Source organism: Cimex lectularius, unplaced genomic scaffold (genome assembly GCF_000648675.2).
Source record: "Cimex lectularius strain Harlan isolate CLEC.00 unplaced genomic scaffold, Clec_2.1 scaffold79, whole genome shotgun sequence".
Taxonomy (NCBI): Eukaryota; Metazoa; Arthropoda; class Insecta; order Hemiptera; family Cimicidae; genus Cimex; species Cimex lectularius.
The window spans coordinates 1,498,868-1,515,012 of record NW_019392727.1 but is presented as its reverse complement, the minus strand read 5'-3'; the positions used below and the strand labels follow the sequence as shown (position 1 = coordinate 1,515,012).

The 16,145-nt window shown below is 30.5% G+C and overlaps 1 protein-coding gene across 3 annotated transcripts; it reads right to left on the bottom strand.

Annotated features, from left to right (window-relative positions):
- Positions 1–934: 934 nt before the first annotated feature.
- Positions 935–12,795, bottom strand: LOC106663334 (endoplasmic reticulum metallopeptidase 1-like). Of its 3 annotated transcripts, none has more exons than XM_014388097.2 (13): positions 12,555–12,795; positions 8,531–9,083; positions 8,209–8,468; positions 8,005–8,125; positions 7,251–7,556; positions 6,615–6,850; positions 6,353–6,530; positions 6,059–6,243; positions 5,843–5,998; positions 5,581–5,783; positions 4,734–4,849; positions 1,318–1,490; positions 935–1,257 (listed from the first exon to the last, which is right to left on the bottom strand). In XM_014388097.2, exons 2-13 carry the CDS (start codon positions 9,081–9,083, stop codon positions 1,087–1,089), a joined length of 2,658 nt encoding a protein of 885 aa, XP_014243583.1. In that variant the 5' UTR covers positions 12,555–12,795; the 3' UTR covers positions 935–1,086. The 3 variants fall into 3 exon arrangements, with proteins under 3 accessions (XP_014243583.1, XP_014243582.1, XP_014243584.1); XM_014388096.2 differs by lacking the exon at positions 12,555–12,795 and adding an exon at positions 12,181–12,548; XM_014388098.2 differs by lacking the exons at positions 935–1,257; positions 1,318–1,490; positions 12,555–12,795 and adding an exon at positions 12,181–12,548 and having other exon boundaries at positions 4,734–4,784.
- Between the last annotated feature and the right edge of the window lie 3,350 nt (positions 12,796–16,145).

The window sequence follows — 16,145 nt, the reverse complement described above, 5'->3', positions numbered from 1 at the left end:
TACACCCTAAATTTACTCTCTTGCAACTAACACTCACTACACCCAAATTGCAAGTACTATTTTATGCTACAAATTTACCCTTTTTTTAAGACAAATTCACACTTTTCTAAACTCAAGGTTGTTTAAACGTCGGCTTCTTTATGACCATGGTACGCCACAACCAGTATTGCTCTTCTGTGCATCCAATCTAGAGCTTTTCATTAAGTTTAAGGCTTTTTATCAGATCCCAAAGCTTTGTCAAGGGCTCCTTGTATATACTTCATTCTTGGCTTTTTCTTTCCCAGGAGTTGGAAGACTGAAAGCATATTCCGCTTTTTCTTCTCATGGCAATATCAGCACAGGATATTTATGCTGCTACCATTCTAACCCTAACAAGTCCTAAGTTTAGAAGTTCTGTTAGTTTATGTGATGGTCCTTTAATGAATTTTTCCACATGCCTTTGTTCTGGAATTTCATTGAACAGGGGACCTTTTTCTTAACCCATATGTGATTATTATAAATGTAATTGAAATAGTTCCATTTATAACTTTTTATCTTGGTATATAGCAAAATAATGCAACATGAGCAAATAAAGATTTATTTTTAAAGTCTAAAATATTCATATTCATTTAAACCTTTTATTTCATAAATAAAAAACAATACTCTGAACATTATAAATAATATAATATAGATTATTCTGATTAACTTTAAATATTGATGTTGATAGTTATTATCAATTAATTTTTAAAGCAAATACTATCACAATTGTTCTAGTTTCATAAAATGAAGATACATTTCCGCCAGATCAGAAAATTTATTTATTTTTTTAAATAAATAAATAAAAAAATAAAATAAAATAAAGAGAATAGTGGATTCATACTGGGATAAATAATACGGCCATACACTGAATTACTAACTTATAAAAATATATGTATATAAAGAAATAACTCCAAAATATGTTGAACATTATTTTTATCATGAAAATTAAGTGCATACAATAAGATCGTACAAAAGGAAACAAATCCGAGTAATCTTTGTTCTCAGGATTTGTTACAAGCTGTTTTCCAAGTCAACAGCAAGTGGTCGTGCTTTTCTTCAGTGAATTCTTCAAAACTTGTAAGATGTATAAGTTGCACTCCATCCTGTCGTCACAGCCCACCGTGGAAATTGTGCAAGAAGTTTCGTTAGTCTGACTGATTTTTGATTTGCCCCGTGGATGAAATGCCCGCACAAAGCGATATCCAATACTGGAGACGATTGTGGAAGTTGATCAGATATCTAGAAAGGAATTTATTATTATATACGCATCCCTGCACATTAGTGATACACAATATATACCTTTATATCCAGTGAAAATTCCCATGTAGACGGGTTTGAAACACTGGAATAGTAAACAAAATAAGTCTCCCTCTCTCTCCATTTAGGCCCCGCCACGATATTTTTATTGATGTCTGTTGTAACAATGCTAACACCTTGCACTGGTGATATCATTAATGTCATATGATCTGGACCTATAAAAAAATTAATGCAAGATGATAAAATTGATATTCTTCTGAATTTACATAAATTATATGTTGCTGAATTTAACCTGATCAATTACATGCACATCCAAAATTAATGTTCAAACTCAAACAAGTATTATAAAGCAATTGATCTATATCCATGCAACATGAAAATAATTTTAAAATGATATTAAAAATAATTATCTGGGTAATTTTCTGCTTTTTCAAAATTTTAGAGTAATCTTTTTATGTAAGGTTTTGGTTGAAATGAAAAAGTTAGTGTCACGAGTGGGATTCGAACCCACGACCTTCGGCTAAAAATATGCCAATGCTCTACTACTTGTGCTGTCGTGACTGTCAAAAGCTAGGTTTGGATGGGGATTTGGTGTCCGAATGGATGGAAGTCATGATAGCTCAAGTGGTTAGGGCAGCTGCGTGTTTACCTGAACGTCATGGTTCGAATCCCGCTCGTAACACACTAACTTTTCATTTCAACCAAAACCTTACATAAAAAGATTAATTGAAAGACGTAATTTGGTCAAGAGACCACTAAATATAATGGATTTTAGAGTAAGTTTGAGTGGCAAATATAACCTGGTTCTTTCACGAGGTTTATTCCACCATATTTATTTATTAAGTTACAAATAGAACTCTAAGCCCCCTTACATGTAAATATATTAGAAATAAAGTTTTATAAACATAGTAAAATAATAATAATAGCAATAATAGTAATGAAATATACAAAACAACAATGATAATAATATATCCTTTAAAATATTAATTCTTTATAATCGAATGTGAATAATGAAATCACATTACGCAAGAAAAGCAGAAAGAGAAAAATGGAAACAGTAAAAAGAAAAGGAAGAAGGAAGAAAGATGATTCATGTTGTTTTTAAAAACTCAGATGCCTGAAACAAGCCAGCAAGGAAGCAGAACGTTGAAGCAAATTCCATTTTCTTGACCCTGCAATTCTGAAGCATAAGGCTAAATATTTAAAGGAGTGTTAAAAGCTTGGGGATATGATTGGTGCATTTGGTTAAGGAATGTGGGGAAAAAAGTTGATAGATATTAAGGACATTTGATTTAATTATTCAGAAATCGTGAGATGCGGTCTGGTGTGATGTAGGTTTCAGAAAAACATTTTCTTTATCGTGCCAATGATTCGATCTTTATTGAGATCATCTTCAGGGCTCAATAAAGATCGAAACGTTGGCACGATAAAGAAAATGTTTTTCTGAAACCTACGTCACACCAGGCGATTTCTGGATAATTATCGATTAACGATCACTAACCACCACACATTTGATTTAATTTTAAATGTGTATATAATAAAACTAAAACACAATAAAACTAAAATTATAAACTATAAAAGTTTATAAGTGCTTAGAACGTTTGCTGAAAACATTTATATAGGAAGAAATATGATTCTTTGGTTTAAGACCATAACAGTATCTAATGCAGGATTTCATATTTTAGGAAATATTCCTATGCAATCTGGCCCTGGAGATTTTTTAATTGAAAAAATAGTCAAATGTATGTTTTAGTTTGATCATTGTGAAATTAGTGTAATCCGGAGTTTCTGGAGGGTCCTTGGTCTCGTTTAGAATGTACCGTTGGTATTTCTTCATCTGCTTTATTGTTTTGAGGGATGTTTATTTATTAACCAACATTGAAAGTTTTTCTTCTATTCCCTGTCTGTTCTGCCCAAAAGGTAAAACCATTTATGAATTTAACTTAAATCACAACCATGTCGTCATATGAATAATGCGACAGTATAACCGTGTTAAAATTAGGATTAGCAATAAAAATTGCCACCCTCTTTTGATTTGTGCCAGCTTAGAATACAGGGGCATGGAGAGGATAAGATTTACAGTGCAGGTGATAAAATTTGTCACATGAATAAGCTATAAATATTCGACAATATAATATTAAATTATACATACATAATTTTAGAAACAACCATTTAACATATGCTTTACTCAGTTTGGGATGTAATAAATTTGTATTTTTTTTTTCCAAACATGTTATCTGTTTATTAAATTTTGTAACTTTACACTATTTTGATAGCGAAGACAGTTTGTTTTTTTAACTGGTCTATTTTTAAACTAATCATAACTGCGTGATTTTGTACATCAGTTTTGTACATGCATTTTCTTCCCACTGATGAACACAATATTTGTATTTATTGTGTATTGTGCACACTTGCATTTAGTGATTAAAATTTTCAACTTTTTGTGCTTATTTTAATGCATACAAGCAACTTTTGAAAATAATCTATAACAAATCGTATTAATTTATATAAATATATATTCTCAGAAGTAGCAACTTTATCAGAAACGTATAAAAACGTTTGCCAATTCAGCCTAAAACTCAGTAACTGCCAGAATGTCTGGGTCATTAAGTAAACAACTAAATTGTAAGAAATTATATGTCTAACAAAAATAAACATGAAAGTATGAAAAACTAAACTATTCGACCTAAAAATTTAATAATTACAGGTACACGTTTTGCGAGGAAGATGATTAAACAGATTACCTATAAATACTATAAGTACTCACTTTTACATTGTTATTGTTTTCCAACGCCATACTTAACCTCAAGGAAAACAATTTTACTTCCAGTCTGTTTAATTAATGTTTTATGCTTAAATATAGGGTCGTGAAGTAAGTCCCTAGTGTTTTTTTATGGTAAATTAAATAATTTAACATACTAATAAACAATATATGAACCATTTTGTTCAACTACTTGTTGCCAAATTATATTTAATGTTGTAATTCCGAACTCCCAGAACTTACCAAAATATTCGCTTCTGAATTGATCATCAATTTTTTTTCTCTTAACAGTCTGAGCTGTGATTTACCATTTGTAGCAATAAAAACAACATTAAATGATGAAAATATAATATTTTTCTGCATTTTAAATCAGGAAAACACCTTGTAAAATTACAAGATTTCAAATGAAACTGACGAATAAAAACACCTTCACTAATGCCTTTTTAGAGTGTGTAAACAATAATGATTATATAAACATTGCTTCTGAGAGATAAAATTGAATTATTAAAAAACTTATTTACATTAGTTTTGATTGTTCATCAACCCCCTAACTCACAAATGAAAAAGCTCTTATGCGAATCTCATTTATAAAGTCAAATTTCATTGTAATAATACTATTATCCACTAAAATAAACTTGTATAAAAAAAAATCAGGAAATAGATTTTTACAGCTATTGATAGACAATAAAATACATACCTAAGGCACGGAATTGATATCGCTTGATGTTATTCTCAAGTTTACCACTATCTAAAAGTATTAATTCTGTTAATATAAATGTTGTTGGCTTGGGTGCAGGAATCCAATGAGTCTTCCTACAAAAACAACATTAATATTTCCATTTAACAATGATTTTTAATAACTGCTCATTGAAAAAAATGCAACAAAAGTAAATGTAACTAAAGAATTATTATAAACTGATTGATTGCTGATTACTGATTTATACGAGCTCAATTCAATATGTACACAAGTGTACAGAGCTGAGCCTATCACTTGTCGTAGTCCACCGGCAATTCCAGGTTTTGCGTAATTTACAATAAATTACCAGCAGGATTCGAGAATCACCCACCCTGGAACTGGATGAGTTCTCCCTGAGAACTGAAGCTTTACAGCTTATTGTACTCCTTCTATTTCATTTTGGGAGCTTGCAAACAAGTGTGTAAATTGAGCTCCTAGTGTGCTGGTGTTCTTCCATCAAAAGCACTCATTTTCGAACAGGATCAGGATCGGATTCAGCGTCTCTGAGGATTCTGCCAGAGCTTCCATTGTCAACCTTCATTGTGGCCACTGTTCCCCTTACGCATCAGAAAAATCCAGAGGTGACAGTGGGTATTGAACCCACGACCATCTACTAGCTGAGAGTCTGTCACATTACCACTCAGCTGCCGCAGTCCACTCATACTCTCACTCACTCTTAAATATATTCTCTCCAATTTACATACCATTCACTCAGAGTGACAGATTGATATTACTTCATCACCCTCGAATTATTATAAAGTTACAGTTTAGATATAATTTTATTGTCATTTTCCAACAGGCAACTCACCATATAAGTTTCCAAACTGGAATTATATAAGGGAGCCCGCAATATAACTGGTTGGTACAGTCGGTTACCAATTGAGCTGAAAACATCTCGGGTACAAACGATTGAACTAAATGCGGACTGTTGATGTCAAGGTCTACAACCCAAAACCCGGATTTATCCGAAGTGACTGAACCATGTATATCTCTACTTTCTGAAGAAACGTGCTAAAATAAAATATTTCATAATTTATTCATCCGCAATAAACAGAAAACGTTTTACTTACTAATATCATATATCTCTGAGGAGTTAGATTGTTTGGATCTGCTGAATAAGGAAATCCAAGAGGAGTGAGCAAAAGTGCCAATAAGGCCACGGCAATAATAGAAATTAATACGTTAGTGATTTTTTGCATGTTGTCCACAGCAACAACCAACGGTACCTGAAGGCAAATATTTCAACCTCAACAATTGTAAAGTTCAATCTGGAAAAAACAACTTACAACAAAATAATAAATCATTAATGTCAAAACTGAAGAAATACAAGCCATGACAATTTCTTCGTGATTCCCTGCTCCTGATCTTCCCATTATTGGAATCACAATTTTATAAACAACGGATATCATGTAACACCCTTTGAAAAATGGCAAAATGAATGTTATCAAATAAACCAACAGCCAGTAATCACCTAAAAAATTTGAACAAGATTTACATGGGAAAAAAATGCTAAACAAAAAATAAACTAAATAACAAAAAAAATAAATAAATAAACAAATAAAACTTATAAATTTATTTACCTTTAAACCATTTGTATGACAAATCTTTCAGGAGGTTTCCAACAATAGAAAATGCTAACCAAATTGCAGCGAAAAATCCAGATCTTATGTCAAAAACTATACAAACAATTATAATGAATGCTAAAACTAAGTTAAATGCATCTGAATTCAGTCTTTGATTCCAAGTAGAAGGAAGTGCCTACGAAAAATAACAATTAAAAAAAAAGATATACACAAAAAAATGTTATAAACTGTCTTATTTCATTTTGTGTTTCAAGCTTACCAATTTTCTTGCTTGCCATTTTGAAAATTGTGACATTACAACTAACGACACTAAAACAGAAGGTACGGCATACAAAAAGTATATCCACGTCGGCGTAGCATACCAACTCATGGCCCGATCAATAGTGGTCAACATAAATCCTATTGTACCAGCAGTTAAAACAGATAGTAACCAGGAAAAAAACATTACACAGCTACAAAGACATGTATGTAAAAAATAGGTTTTCTTACGATGACCTGGAAAATAAGCAGAGAAAGTTGATAAAATATCATTTTAAAAAAGTAATGTTTAATCAATTAAACAAACTTTTTTTTAAAATAAACTGGAAGGAATCAATTTTAATAAATAGGCTATTTTCTATTATTGCAAGGCGGTTTCCTTTTTCTTAGGAGGTAAAAATGTAGTATTTTTTTTTTAACAAGGGTATTTCAGGGGTGCCACAGTTTTTGAAAAAAAGGCCATTTGTAAGTATACCGGGTTCAAATGCAGGGCTGCTGGATTCGAACCCGGGACCTTTACCATACAGTGATGAGCGCCGTGTCAACGCTTAAACCTTTGTGGCCACCGACATAATTAAAATTCCTTATTTACAAAAATATTGCTATTTTATACTAAAGTTTTTTTATTACCGCTTACCATAGATTGCACTGAATGTGTGTGAATGCATGTAGTTGATAAAAATTGAGGTCATCGTTAACAATAAATTAATGAAGGCACTTGTTTTTTGTTTTATCCGTATTATACAGGTCCCGAAGAAGTCAAAATAAACCATCTTCCCTTGAGTTTCCAATTTTTCTTTCGTTAAATCCATATTGGCAAGATACAAAACAATGGGTAATATATTATCTCCCGTGTGCTGTAGTGTTCCTAATGGAATTTGAGCTACATTATCATGCTTCGTATGGTAAACATAACCATTTGATGTCCAAGCAAAGTCTAGTCCTATAAAAAAATTAACAGTTGAAATATTTTCAAATTAAAAGTCTTACAATTACAAATTGATAATAATTGAAATTTATTTATTTATTTACAAACAGGCGAACCCACAATAAAATAAACCTACATATATATGTGTATGTGTGTGTGTGTACTTTTTTATTTGCTTTGTCTTCTAAGATGTTATCAAATTTATTATATTCAGTACAGCCTTGTTTTTCAATTTTCTACCCGGACAGCAAAAATTTCCTATTCCTAGAAATGTTATTTCATCATGACCAGCAGGTCATCTGTTCGGATTGTTGGACCAGTGTGGCCTTCATGCAGGTAGGTCACCAGGCACTGAACATGTTTCATGTGCATAGGTGTAAATAAATATATAAATTAATTAATTTAAAAAAAAAATAATGCAAAGAAATATAAAGTAAATAAATAAGAACAAAAGACATGATACCTGGAATTCCACCAAAGTCTCTAAATATTCGAAAATCTGTATCACCAGGGATTAACCCGCTTTGAAATACTTCTTCTGCTAATGTGGAAGCCATACTTGATTTGACATTTAGAGCATATGCCTGAAATAATTTAAATAACTTTATCAATGATAATGTCGTTTATGATACTATGCTTAAAAAAATAAAAAATAAAATAAATTCACCTCAAAGAGCCATGGATTTTCTGGGCCTGCTTGAAACAATAACTCTTTCCCTCCTGCTCCACAAGCTTCTAAATTGATGAAACACTTGACTTCTTCGGCCCATTTATGTTGTGTAATAAATGCATGTGACCCCTGCAGGAGATTCTCCTCAGCCCCGTTAAATAAAAATATTATGTTATTTTTTAATGGCGATGAGGATAAAGAAATGACTCTCAAAAGTTCTAACATAACACCACAACTAGCAGCATCGTCACTTCCACCTTAAATACATAAAAACGTACACCAAATCATTTAAATTAAATATATATAAATATAATTTTACCTGGACTATCAGCCACAGTATCATAATGACAGTTCACTAGTATGCTGTGGGAAGACTGTACTGGCGGGCCAATCTTAACAACAATATTTTGAATATCTTTATAAACACTGGTCATTCCATCTAAAAATAATAACGGGAATGAACCGCTTGCCCTCTGTTGGTCTATACTAATCCTATGTATTTTATGGGCTTTTTTCATTATAACATCCAACTCTTTATACAAGAAATTGACGGCTAGGACCTCATTGGCAAAACTTCCCACAGGTCTTGCACCTATACTCGTTAAGTTCTGGATATGATTCATCGCCCTTTCAGCAATGAACCTATTTTTGTGAGTAATCTCATCTTTAATCATAAGAGGTACAGGCAAAGTTTTGGCCATATTGTTCGCCAAAACATACAACATAGTTAAAAGAAACAGAATAATCAAAAATCTTTTTGCTTTAATTGTAACATTAAGTTTCCTTGGGCTCGCTTCCAGTGCTTCATTCATTTCTGTGAATACCTCCTGCTTACTTCCTGACCCACGGTACCTCAGCAATACTGTATCCATCTGCAAATTTTAAAAAATACAACATTTTAAAACTGCTTATTATAATATAATAATGTTTATAATTTAAAAAAATTAGTAGGTAATGATAGCAGATAGGGACTGCAGTAGCTGAGTGGTCAGCGTGATAGACTCAGTTCATAGACCGTGCAGTGATGGGTTCAAGTCCCACCATTCCCCCTGCCCCTTTTTTTCAAAACACTATTTTTATCCCAAGAATACAATTAATTCATCACAGTTCCTCACTGAAGATGGCACAATAACAAAACAAGTTGGAGTAATCCAACAAACCCATGAGTGAAGACACCCAATAAGTGCCCCTATGCCTGTTCATCATGAGTTCACCGACTCGCAGACCAACACCCATCATCAAATATAACTCATCGCAGTCTCTGATTCTCACTATGGCTAATATTGAAAAATAAAATCAGTGAACAAATAGCAGAGGTGTTATATTCTACTATTCTCACTGCTTTAGTTTGACCTGTCGAACCCATTTGGGCATTTTGTCATCTTCAGTGCTTGCAATTAATCTAATTAGTTAAACGAACAAGATTGAAGAAAAAAATGCTGGTTATGTCAACCTATTGAAATGAAACATCTGATAGAACAAACTTGTGAAGTTCGGCTGGCCAGGGTGATCAAAAACAGCCTACATATAAAAGTAATTAGTAGGGTCAAATCACTTTTCAGTACTTTTTCGTTGTTTTTAATTTTTTTTTTTTTTTTTAATTAAAAAAGCCCTGGGCTAAGGCAGGATTCGAACCTAGAACTATCCGTAAGGCAAATGCAAGTCAGATGCCCTAATCACTAGAACGACTACATTATTTAACTCAGAAACAAATTGGATCTACCTTATCCTATGAATGAAAGAATACAAAGGTGCTTGGAGAAATACATTAAAGAAAATAATAATTTGGGTCATATTGTTCATACTAAATATATATATATTATATATATGAATAAATAGTAGGTAACATTTTCCATAAATTGGTTCAAGAAAGAAAAAAAACAACTGCCCATTATTCAGTTTAAACACTATTGACATTATAAAAAAATCGGTAATTAAATTGAACTGATAAACAGTAAAAACAAAGGACATTTCTTCTGAAATGAAAACTGGAAAGGAATGTGTCATGAGTCAGGTTTACGTAAATAACCAAAAATAATCAGACAACTAGGCAAGTTTTAAGAAGCAAATTGATAGGAACTGATGAATATTAAATTTTATATAAATAAAATATATATTTATTTTTGATAAGCTTATAAATTTAAGAGCTACTTTTATAAAACTGGATTAGCATCTAAAAGTAGATAAGAGTGGATGGATATTCTCACAATTAACTCAGTAATTTAATTAAGGAAGAATTTATTCCTTAACTGCGAAAAAATACAAAATTAGCACTTTTCAAAGCAAAACTAATAGAGAAAAAAATTGAGATGAATAATTAATCCTTTGCTCACATTGAAGTAGCATTTCTTAATTTGTTGCTTCAATTCAATTAAACAAAATCGCTAATAAATATTAGGACTTCAGCAGTTTGTTCGTTATTGCTGCAAAAAAGTGTTGGGTCACCATATCACTTTTTGTCCACCATGTGGCTGAACCATTCAAAATGCCAAATCAGAACTGACAATGAAGATGGCAAATGTCTGAAAACCAACCCAGCGACTAAAATGATCGGTAACAACCAAATAATTTCAGTTTCAACACCCCCAGAACAACAAGAAGAAATTTACCTAAATATTCAGCTTTTAGTCAATTTTCAATACTTTACCAGGTGAAGAAATTAGAAAAAAAAAGGTGTATTACTTGAGAATTGTATTGTTGGTGAAATTATTGCAATTGAAAAATTGAAATCTGTTTATCAAAAATACTTCAAAACTAAAAAACTATATATTTTTTTCCAATGAAAATTGATAACTGTGTGAATTAAACAATAAATTTTCAACTTTTATTGAACTGTCAATCCTTTCCATAGTGAAGACAAGTCTTTGCAGAAGATTTTCAGTATTGGCAAAATGTAGTTTGAACATCAAATTGTCTGACAATGTGGTTTATAAATCATACCGTAGTCAAAAAAATGTCTAACCAGGAATGGATTGATTTGTTATGTCCTAAGAGACATAAAAATGGCATAGAAAAAAATAATTGTTTGACCTTAGAATTACGTTATTTACAAAATGAGTTAACTAAAAATTGTTCAACTTAAAGATCAAGGCTTGTTTATCAAAAATATTTTGAAAGTAAAAGAATTTAAAAAGTTATAAAACAAAAATTGATAAATCTGTGAATTGAACAATAAATTTTCAACTTTTATTGAACTGTCAATCCTTTCCATAGTGAAAACATAGGACTTTGCAGAAGAATTTCAGTATTGAACATCAAATTGTCTGACAATGTGGTTTATAAATCATATCGTACTCAACAAAATTTCCAACCAGGAATGGATCGATTTGTTCATTTGTCTAAAATTGTCAATGCTTGAGACATAAAAAGGGCATAGAAAAAAAATTGTTTGACGTTAGAATTACATTGTTTGCAAAATGAGTTGACTAAAAAATTTTCAACTAAAAGATCAAAAATACTTCGAAGGTAAAAGAATTTAAAAAGTTATAAATCATATAGTACTCAACAAAATTTCTAACCATCGAATCGATCAATTTGTTTATTCGTCTGAAATTGTCAATGCCAGAGACATAAAAATGGCATAGAAAAAAAATTGTTTGACCTTAGTATTTAACCTTAATTACATTATTTACAAAATGAGTTAACTAAAAATTGTTCAACTAAAAGATCAAGACTTGTTTATGAAAAATACTTCAAATGTAAGAAAAAAATTATTGTTTTTTAACGACAATTGATAAAGCTGTGAATAGAACAATGAATTTGCAACTTTAAACAACTGTAAACATACATAAGGAATCTGATTTTTATAATTTATATTATCTAATAAACAAGTTACAATGAGAAAATTTATTATATTCACATGCTCAATTACACTGCTAAAAAACGTACCATTTTGTTAATTTAATTTGACGAATATGTAATTGTGTGGGAAAAACTCTCAACATAAAGAGATACTGTAAATTGACTCACCTTAAACTAATTGATATCAATTGTCTGACAGAAAGTGTAGAGATTATAAGAAATCAGGGTGGAGCGGCTTGCGACTAGATAATAACTATAAAATAAGCCTTCCTCAGGGAGAAATGAAAATGTAACAATTCGACATCTGTTCAGATTGGCCGGCGACAAAATAATTTTCAAACAGCTATTAACCAAATTTGTCGAAAGATTCGACGCCGATTTATGACAGACGCGCGCATCCAAATCACATATGTAAAAGTGAATTTAGTGGATTTTGGAAATTTTTCAAATCCGCTTTCCGCCGAACTGTCACCGGCGAGAGGCGACATTCGAATAAAACTCAGTTTTGCTAATAAATTTTAAGATATAACAAACTTTCAAACCTCTCTCAAAGATGAAGAGGTAACGTCAACTCGATGAATCAACAGACAGCCGGTTCGATTGTTTTATCAAATTGTTAACATATACGACAACAACAACAAAATTTAACAAACTAACTAAACCTATGCCTTACAAGATAAACTTCTGATTTGCCTTATCGTGCTAATTATACTTTAAATCCAGTAACAAAATAAATGACTTGTTTTTCCAATAAAACTGGGCGTTTTTGAAAATTTAACACCTCTTTAAAAAAAAGTGAAATATTTATTATTCAAATATTTCTTGTAAGGCCCAGGTTTAGTTAGAAATGCGGAAACGCGTCTGACAGACCAAAACAAAAAAAAAAAGCTATAACAGAAAAATTAACTAACTAAACCTGCGTCTTGCAATCCAAAATTCTGTTTTGCCTTTTCAATCCAAAACAGACAAGGATGATTTAAATACTGTAACAAAATAAATGGCTTGTTTTTCCAATAAAATTGGGCTTTTTTTGAAAATTTAACAACTGTTTAAAAAAATGTTGAAATATTTATTGTAAGGCCAAGTTTTAGTTAGAAATGCTTAAACGCGTCTGACAGACCAATACAACAAAATAAACTACAACAAAAAATTTAACTAACTAAACCTGGGCCTTGCAATCCAAAATTCTGTTTTGCATTTCCTATCCAAAACAGACAAGGATACTTTAAATACTGTAACAAAATAAATGCCTTGTTTTTCCAATAAAATTGGGCCTTTTTAAACATTTAACAACTGTTTAAAAAAAATGTTGAAATATTTATTGTAAGGCCAAGTTTTAGTTGGAAATGCTTAAACGCGTCTGACAGACCAAAACAACAAAATAAGCTATAACAGAAAAATTAACTAACTAAACCTGGGCCTTGCAACCCAAAATTCTGTTTGCATTCCCAATCCAAAACAGACAAGGACATTTTTTTCCTAATTGTATCATGTCAAAGTAAATCTCTGTTGTGGATATTGTTAATTTTAGGCCTGTGGAGTATATACTAATTACTGCTTAAGATTGACCAAAGCGGCAAAATAAGCAACAACAAAAAATTACCTAAACCTGGGCTTACAATGAATAATTCTGTTTTGCCTTTTCAATCTACAACAGACAAGGATACCTTAAATTCTTTATCGAAATAAATGACTTGTTTTTCCAATAAAATATAGGCTGCTTGAAAATTTAACAATTTTTAAAAAATGTTATAATTCATTAAATTTGACATTATTATTCGTTTTCTAATTATATCATGCCAAAGTAAATCATTTTGTGGATATTTGAATTTTAGTATTTACAAGTTACCACTTTAGATGGCAAAATGCTGAAAAGCATCTGACAGACCAAAGCGACAAAATAAGCAACAACAAAAAAGTTAACTAATGAAAACTGGGCTTACAATCAAAAATTCTGTTCTGCCTTTTCAATCCAAAACAGATAAGGATACCTTAAATGCTGTAACGAAATAAATGACTTGGTTTTCCAATAAAATTTAGGCTGCTTGAAAATTTAACAACTGTTTAACATGTTGAAGTATTTATTCATTAGACTTCATTTTTTTTTTAAATATTTATGATTAGACTGTCATTTTTTCGTTATTTTCTTAATTATATCATGTCAAAGTAAATCCCTGTTGTGGATATTGTTAATTTTAGGCCTGTGGAGTATGTTGAGCATTTACAATTTAACGCATAAGATGCCAAAATGCTGAAACGTGTCTAACAGACCAAAGCAGGGCCATTTTTTTGCCAAAATTTGATTGCCTATTTAATCAAAAACAAACAAGGAATGAAATGACTTGATTTTATCATAAAATTTGATCTTTTTTTTAGATTTAACAACTATTTAATATGTTGAAATATTTATCCATTAAACTTTTCATTATTGTTAGTTTTCTAATTATATCATGTCAATGTAAATTATTGTTCTGGATATTTTGAATTTTTAGATCTTTTGGGAATTTAAAATTCATTCTAAAACTGAAACATGAAAATAGTTAAATGAGAGCTTTTCAGCAAAGATCGTCAGTTTTAAGTTACAAATATTACAAGCTTTCAAACCACTCTCAAAGATAAAGAGGTAACTTCAACTCGATGAATCAAGAGCAAGCCAATTCAACTGTTTTATCAAATTGTTATCATGAACCACAACAACAAAATTTAACAAAGAAACTAAACCTGTGCCTTACAAGACAAAATTCTGTTTTGCCTTTTCAAGCTAAAACAGACAATTATACTTTAAATAGTGTAACAAAATAAACTTGATTTTCCAATAAAATTGGGCCTTTTTGAAAATTTAAGAACTATTTAAAAAATGCCATAATATTCATTCATTAAACTTGTCATTATTGTTAGTTTTATAATTATATCGTATCAAAGTAAATCATTTTGTGGATATACTGCATTTTTAAATCTTTTAAATTTATTTTTTTTATTCATGCTGAAACAGGTCTGATAAAACAAAGCAGTAAAGATTGCCAGGCAACGGTTACCGTTGATGGCCAACGACCAAACCTCAAATAATTAAATCACAGATTTCTCTAATGTTTTGGATGTGAAAATTTGATTAACTCTTAGAATCTAGAAAAAAGAGTGGTTCTTTTAAAATATTCAAATATTAGTTTATTAGGCTATTGACTTTGGAGAGATTATTGTTAATTTTCTAACATAAATCTTTATTTGGAATTTTTAAATCTGTTGAGTTTTCAAAATTTACCATTTAAGATGGCAAAATTCTGAATGAGTTTTGACAGACAAATCAATGAGGATAGATTGTCCAAGATGAACTGAAACAACCAAACTACAAAAAATAAAATGACAGATTTTTTAAAATGGTCATGATAAAAATTCCTTTCAGATGTTAAGAATTTAATTTCTGTTAAAATCTAGAGAAAACAGTATTCACAAATAAAAGAAAAAAACACTTTAAATCTATTGTTTTTTTTAATCAAGCAACTTTTGACTTAGTAGAAATGATTGTTGATTTTCAATTTTAACATGTTGAAGTGAAACACTGTAGAAAATTAAATTGGTTGCACAAACGTTTGAATATTTTGAGAATTCAGTGCCTGTTTGAATCTAGGGGAAAATGTCATACAACTGAAAACAAAATACTCTCAGAAAACTTAAATATTTGTTTGGTAGACTTTGATTTGGTAGATTTGTTATTTAAAAAAAGTGAATATTTTGAATTTTAGAGCTATTGAGAATTTAAAATTCACCTCTTATAATGGCAAATGCTGAAATACATCTAACAGACCCAAGCAGTAAAAATCGGGCAATTACATATACCATCTTAAAGTAAAAAAAATTAACAATTGTTTCTTCATAAGTGAAGAAAACTTTAAAATTTAATATCTGTTAGAATTTAGACAAAAATCACAACTGGTCACTGAAAGAAAAACTTTTAAAATATTCAAATATTTGTCTGATAACTTTGATCTGATTGAAAATTTTCTTGATTTTCAATTATATCATGTCGAAGTAAATCTCTGTAAAACATTCATATTACATCTAAAACACTAAAAGTTAAATTTGAGAACTTTTAAATATTTAAAACCTGCTAGAATCTTGGAAAAATAGTAAAAGAC

Coding starts and splice junctions, on each gene's coding strand:
- LOC106663334 (XM_014388097.2), bottom strand. CDS start 9,083: ATGGATACAGTATTGCTGAGGTACCGTGGGTCAGGAAGTAAGCAGGAG. Junction 6,851..7,250: donor CACATTCAGTGCAATCTATG/GTAAGCGGTAAT, acceptor CTTATTTTCCAG/GTCATCGTAAGAAAACCTAT. Junction 6,244..6,352: donor GTCATACAAATGGTTTAAAG/GTAAATAAATTT, acceptor CAAATTTTTTAG/GTGATTACTGGCTGTTGGTT.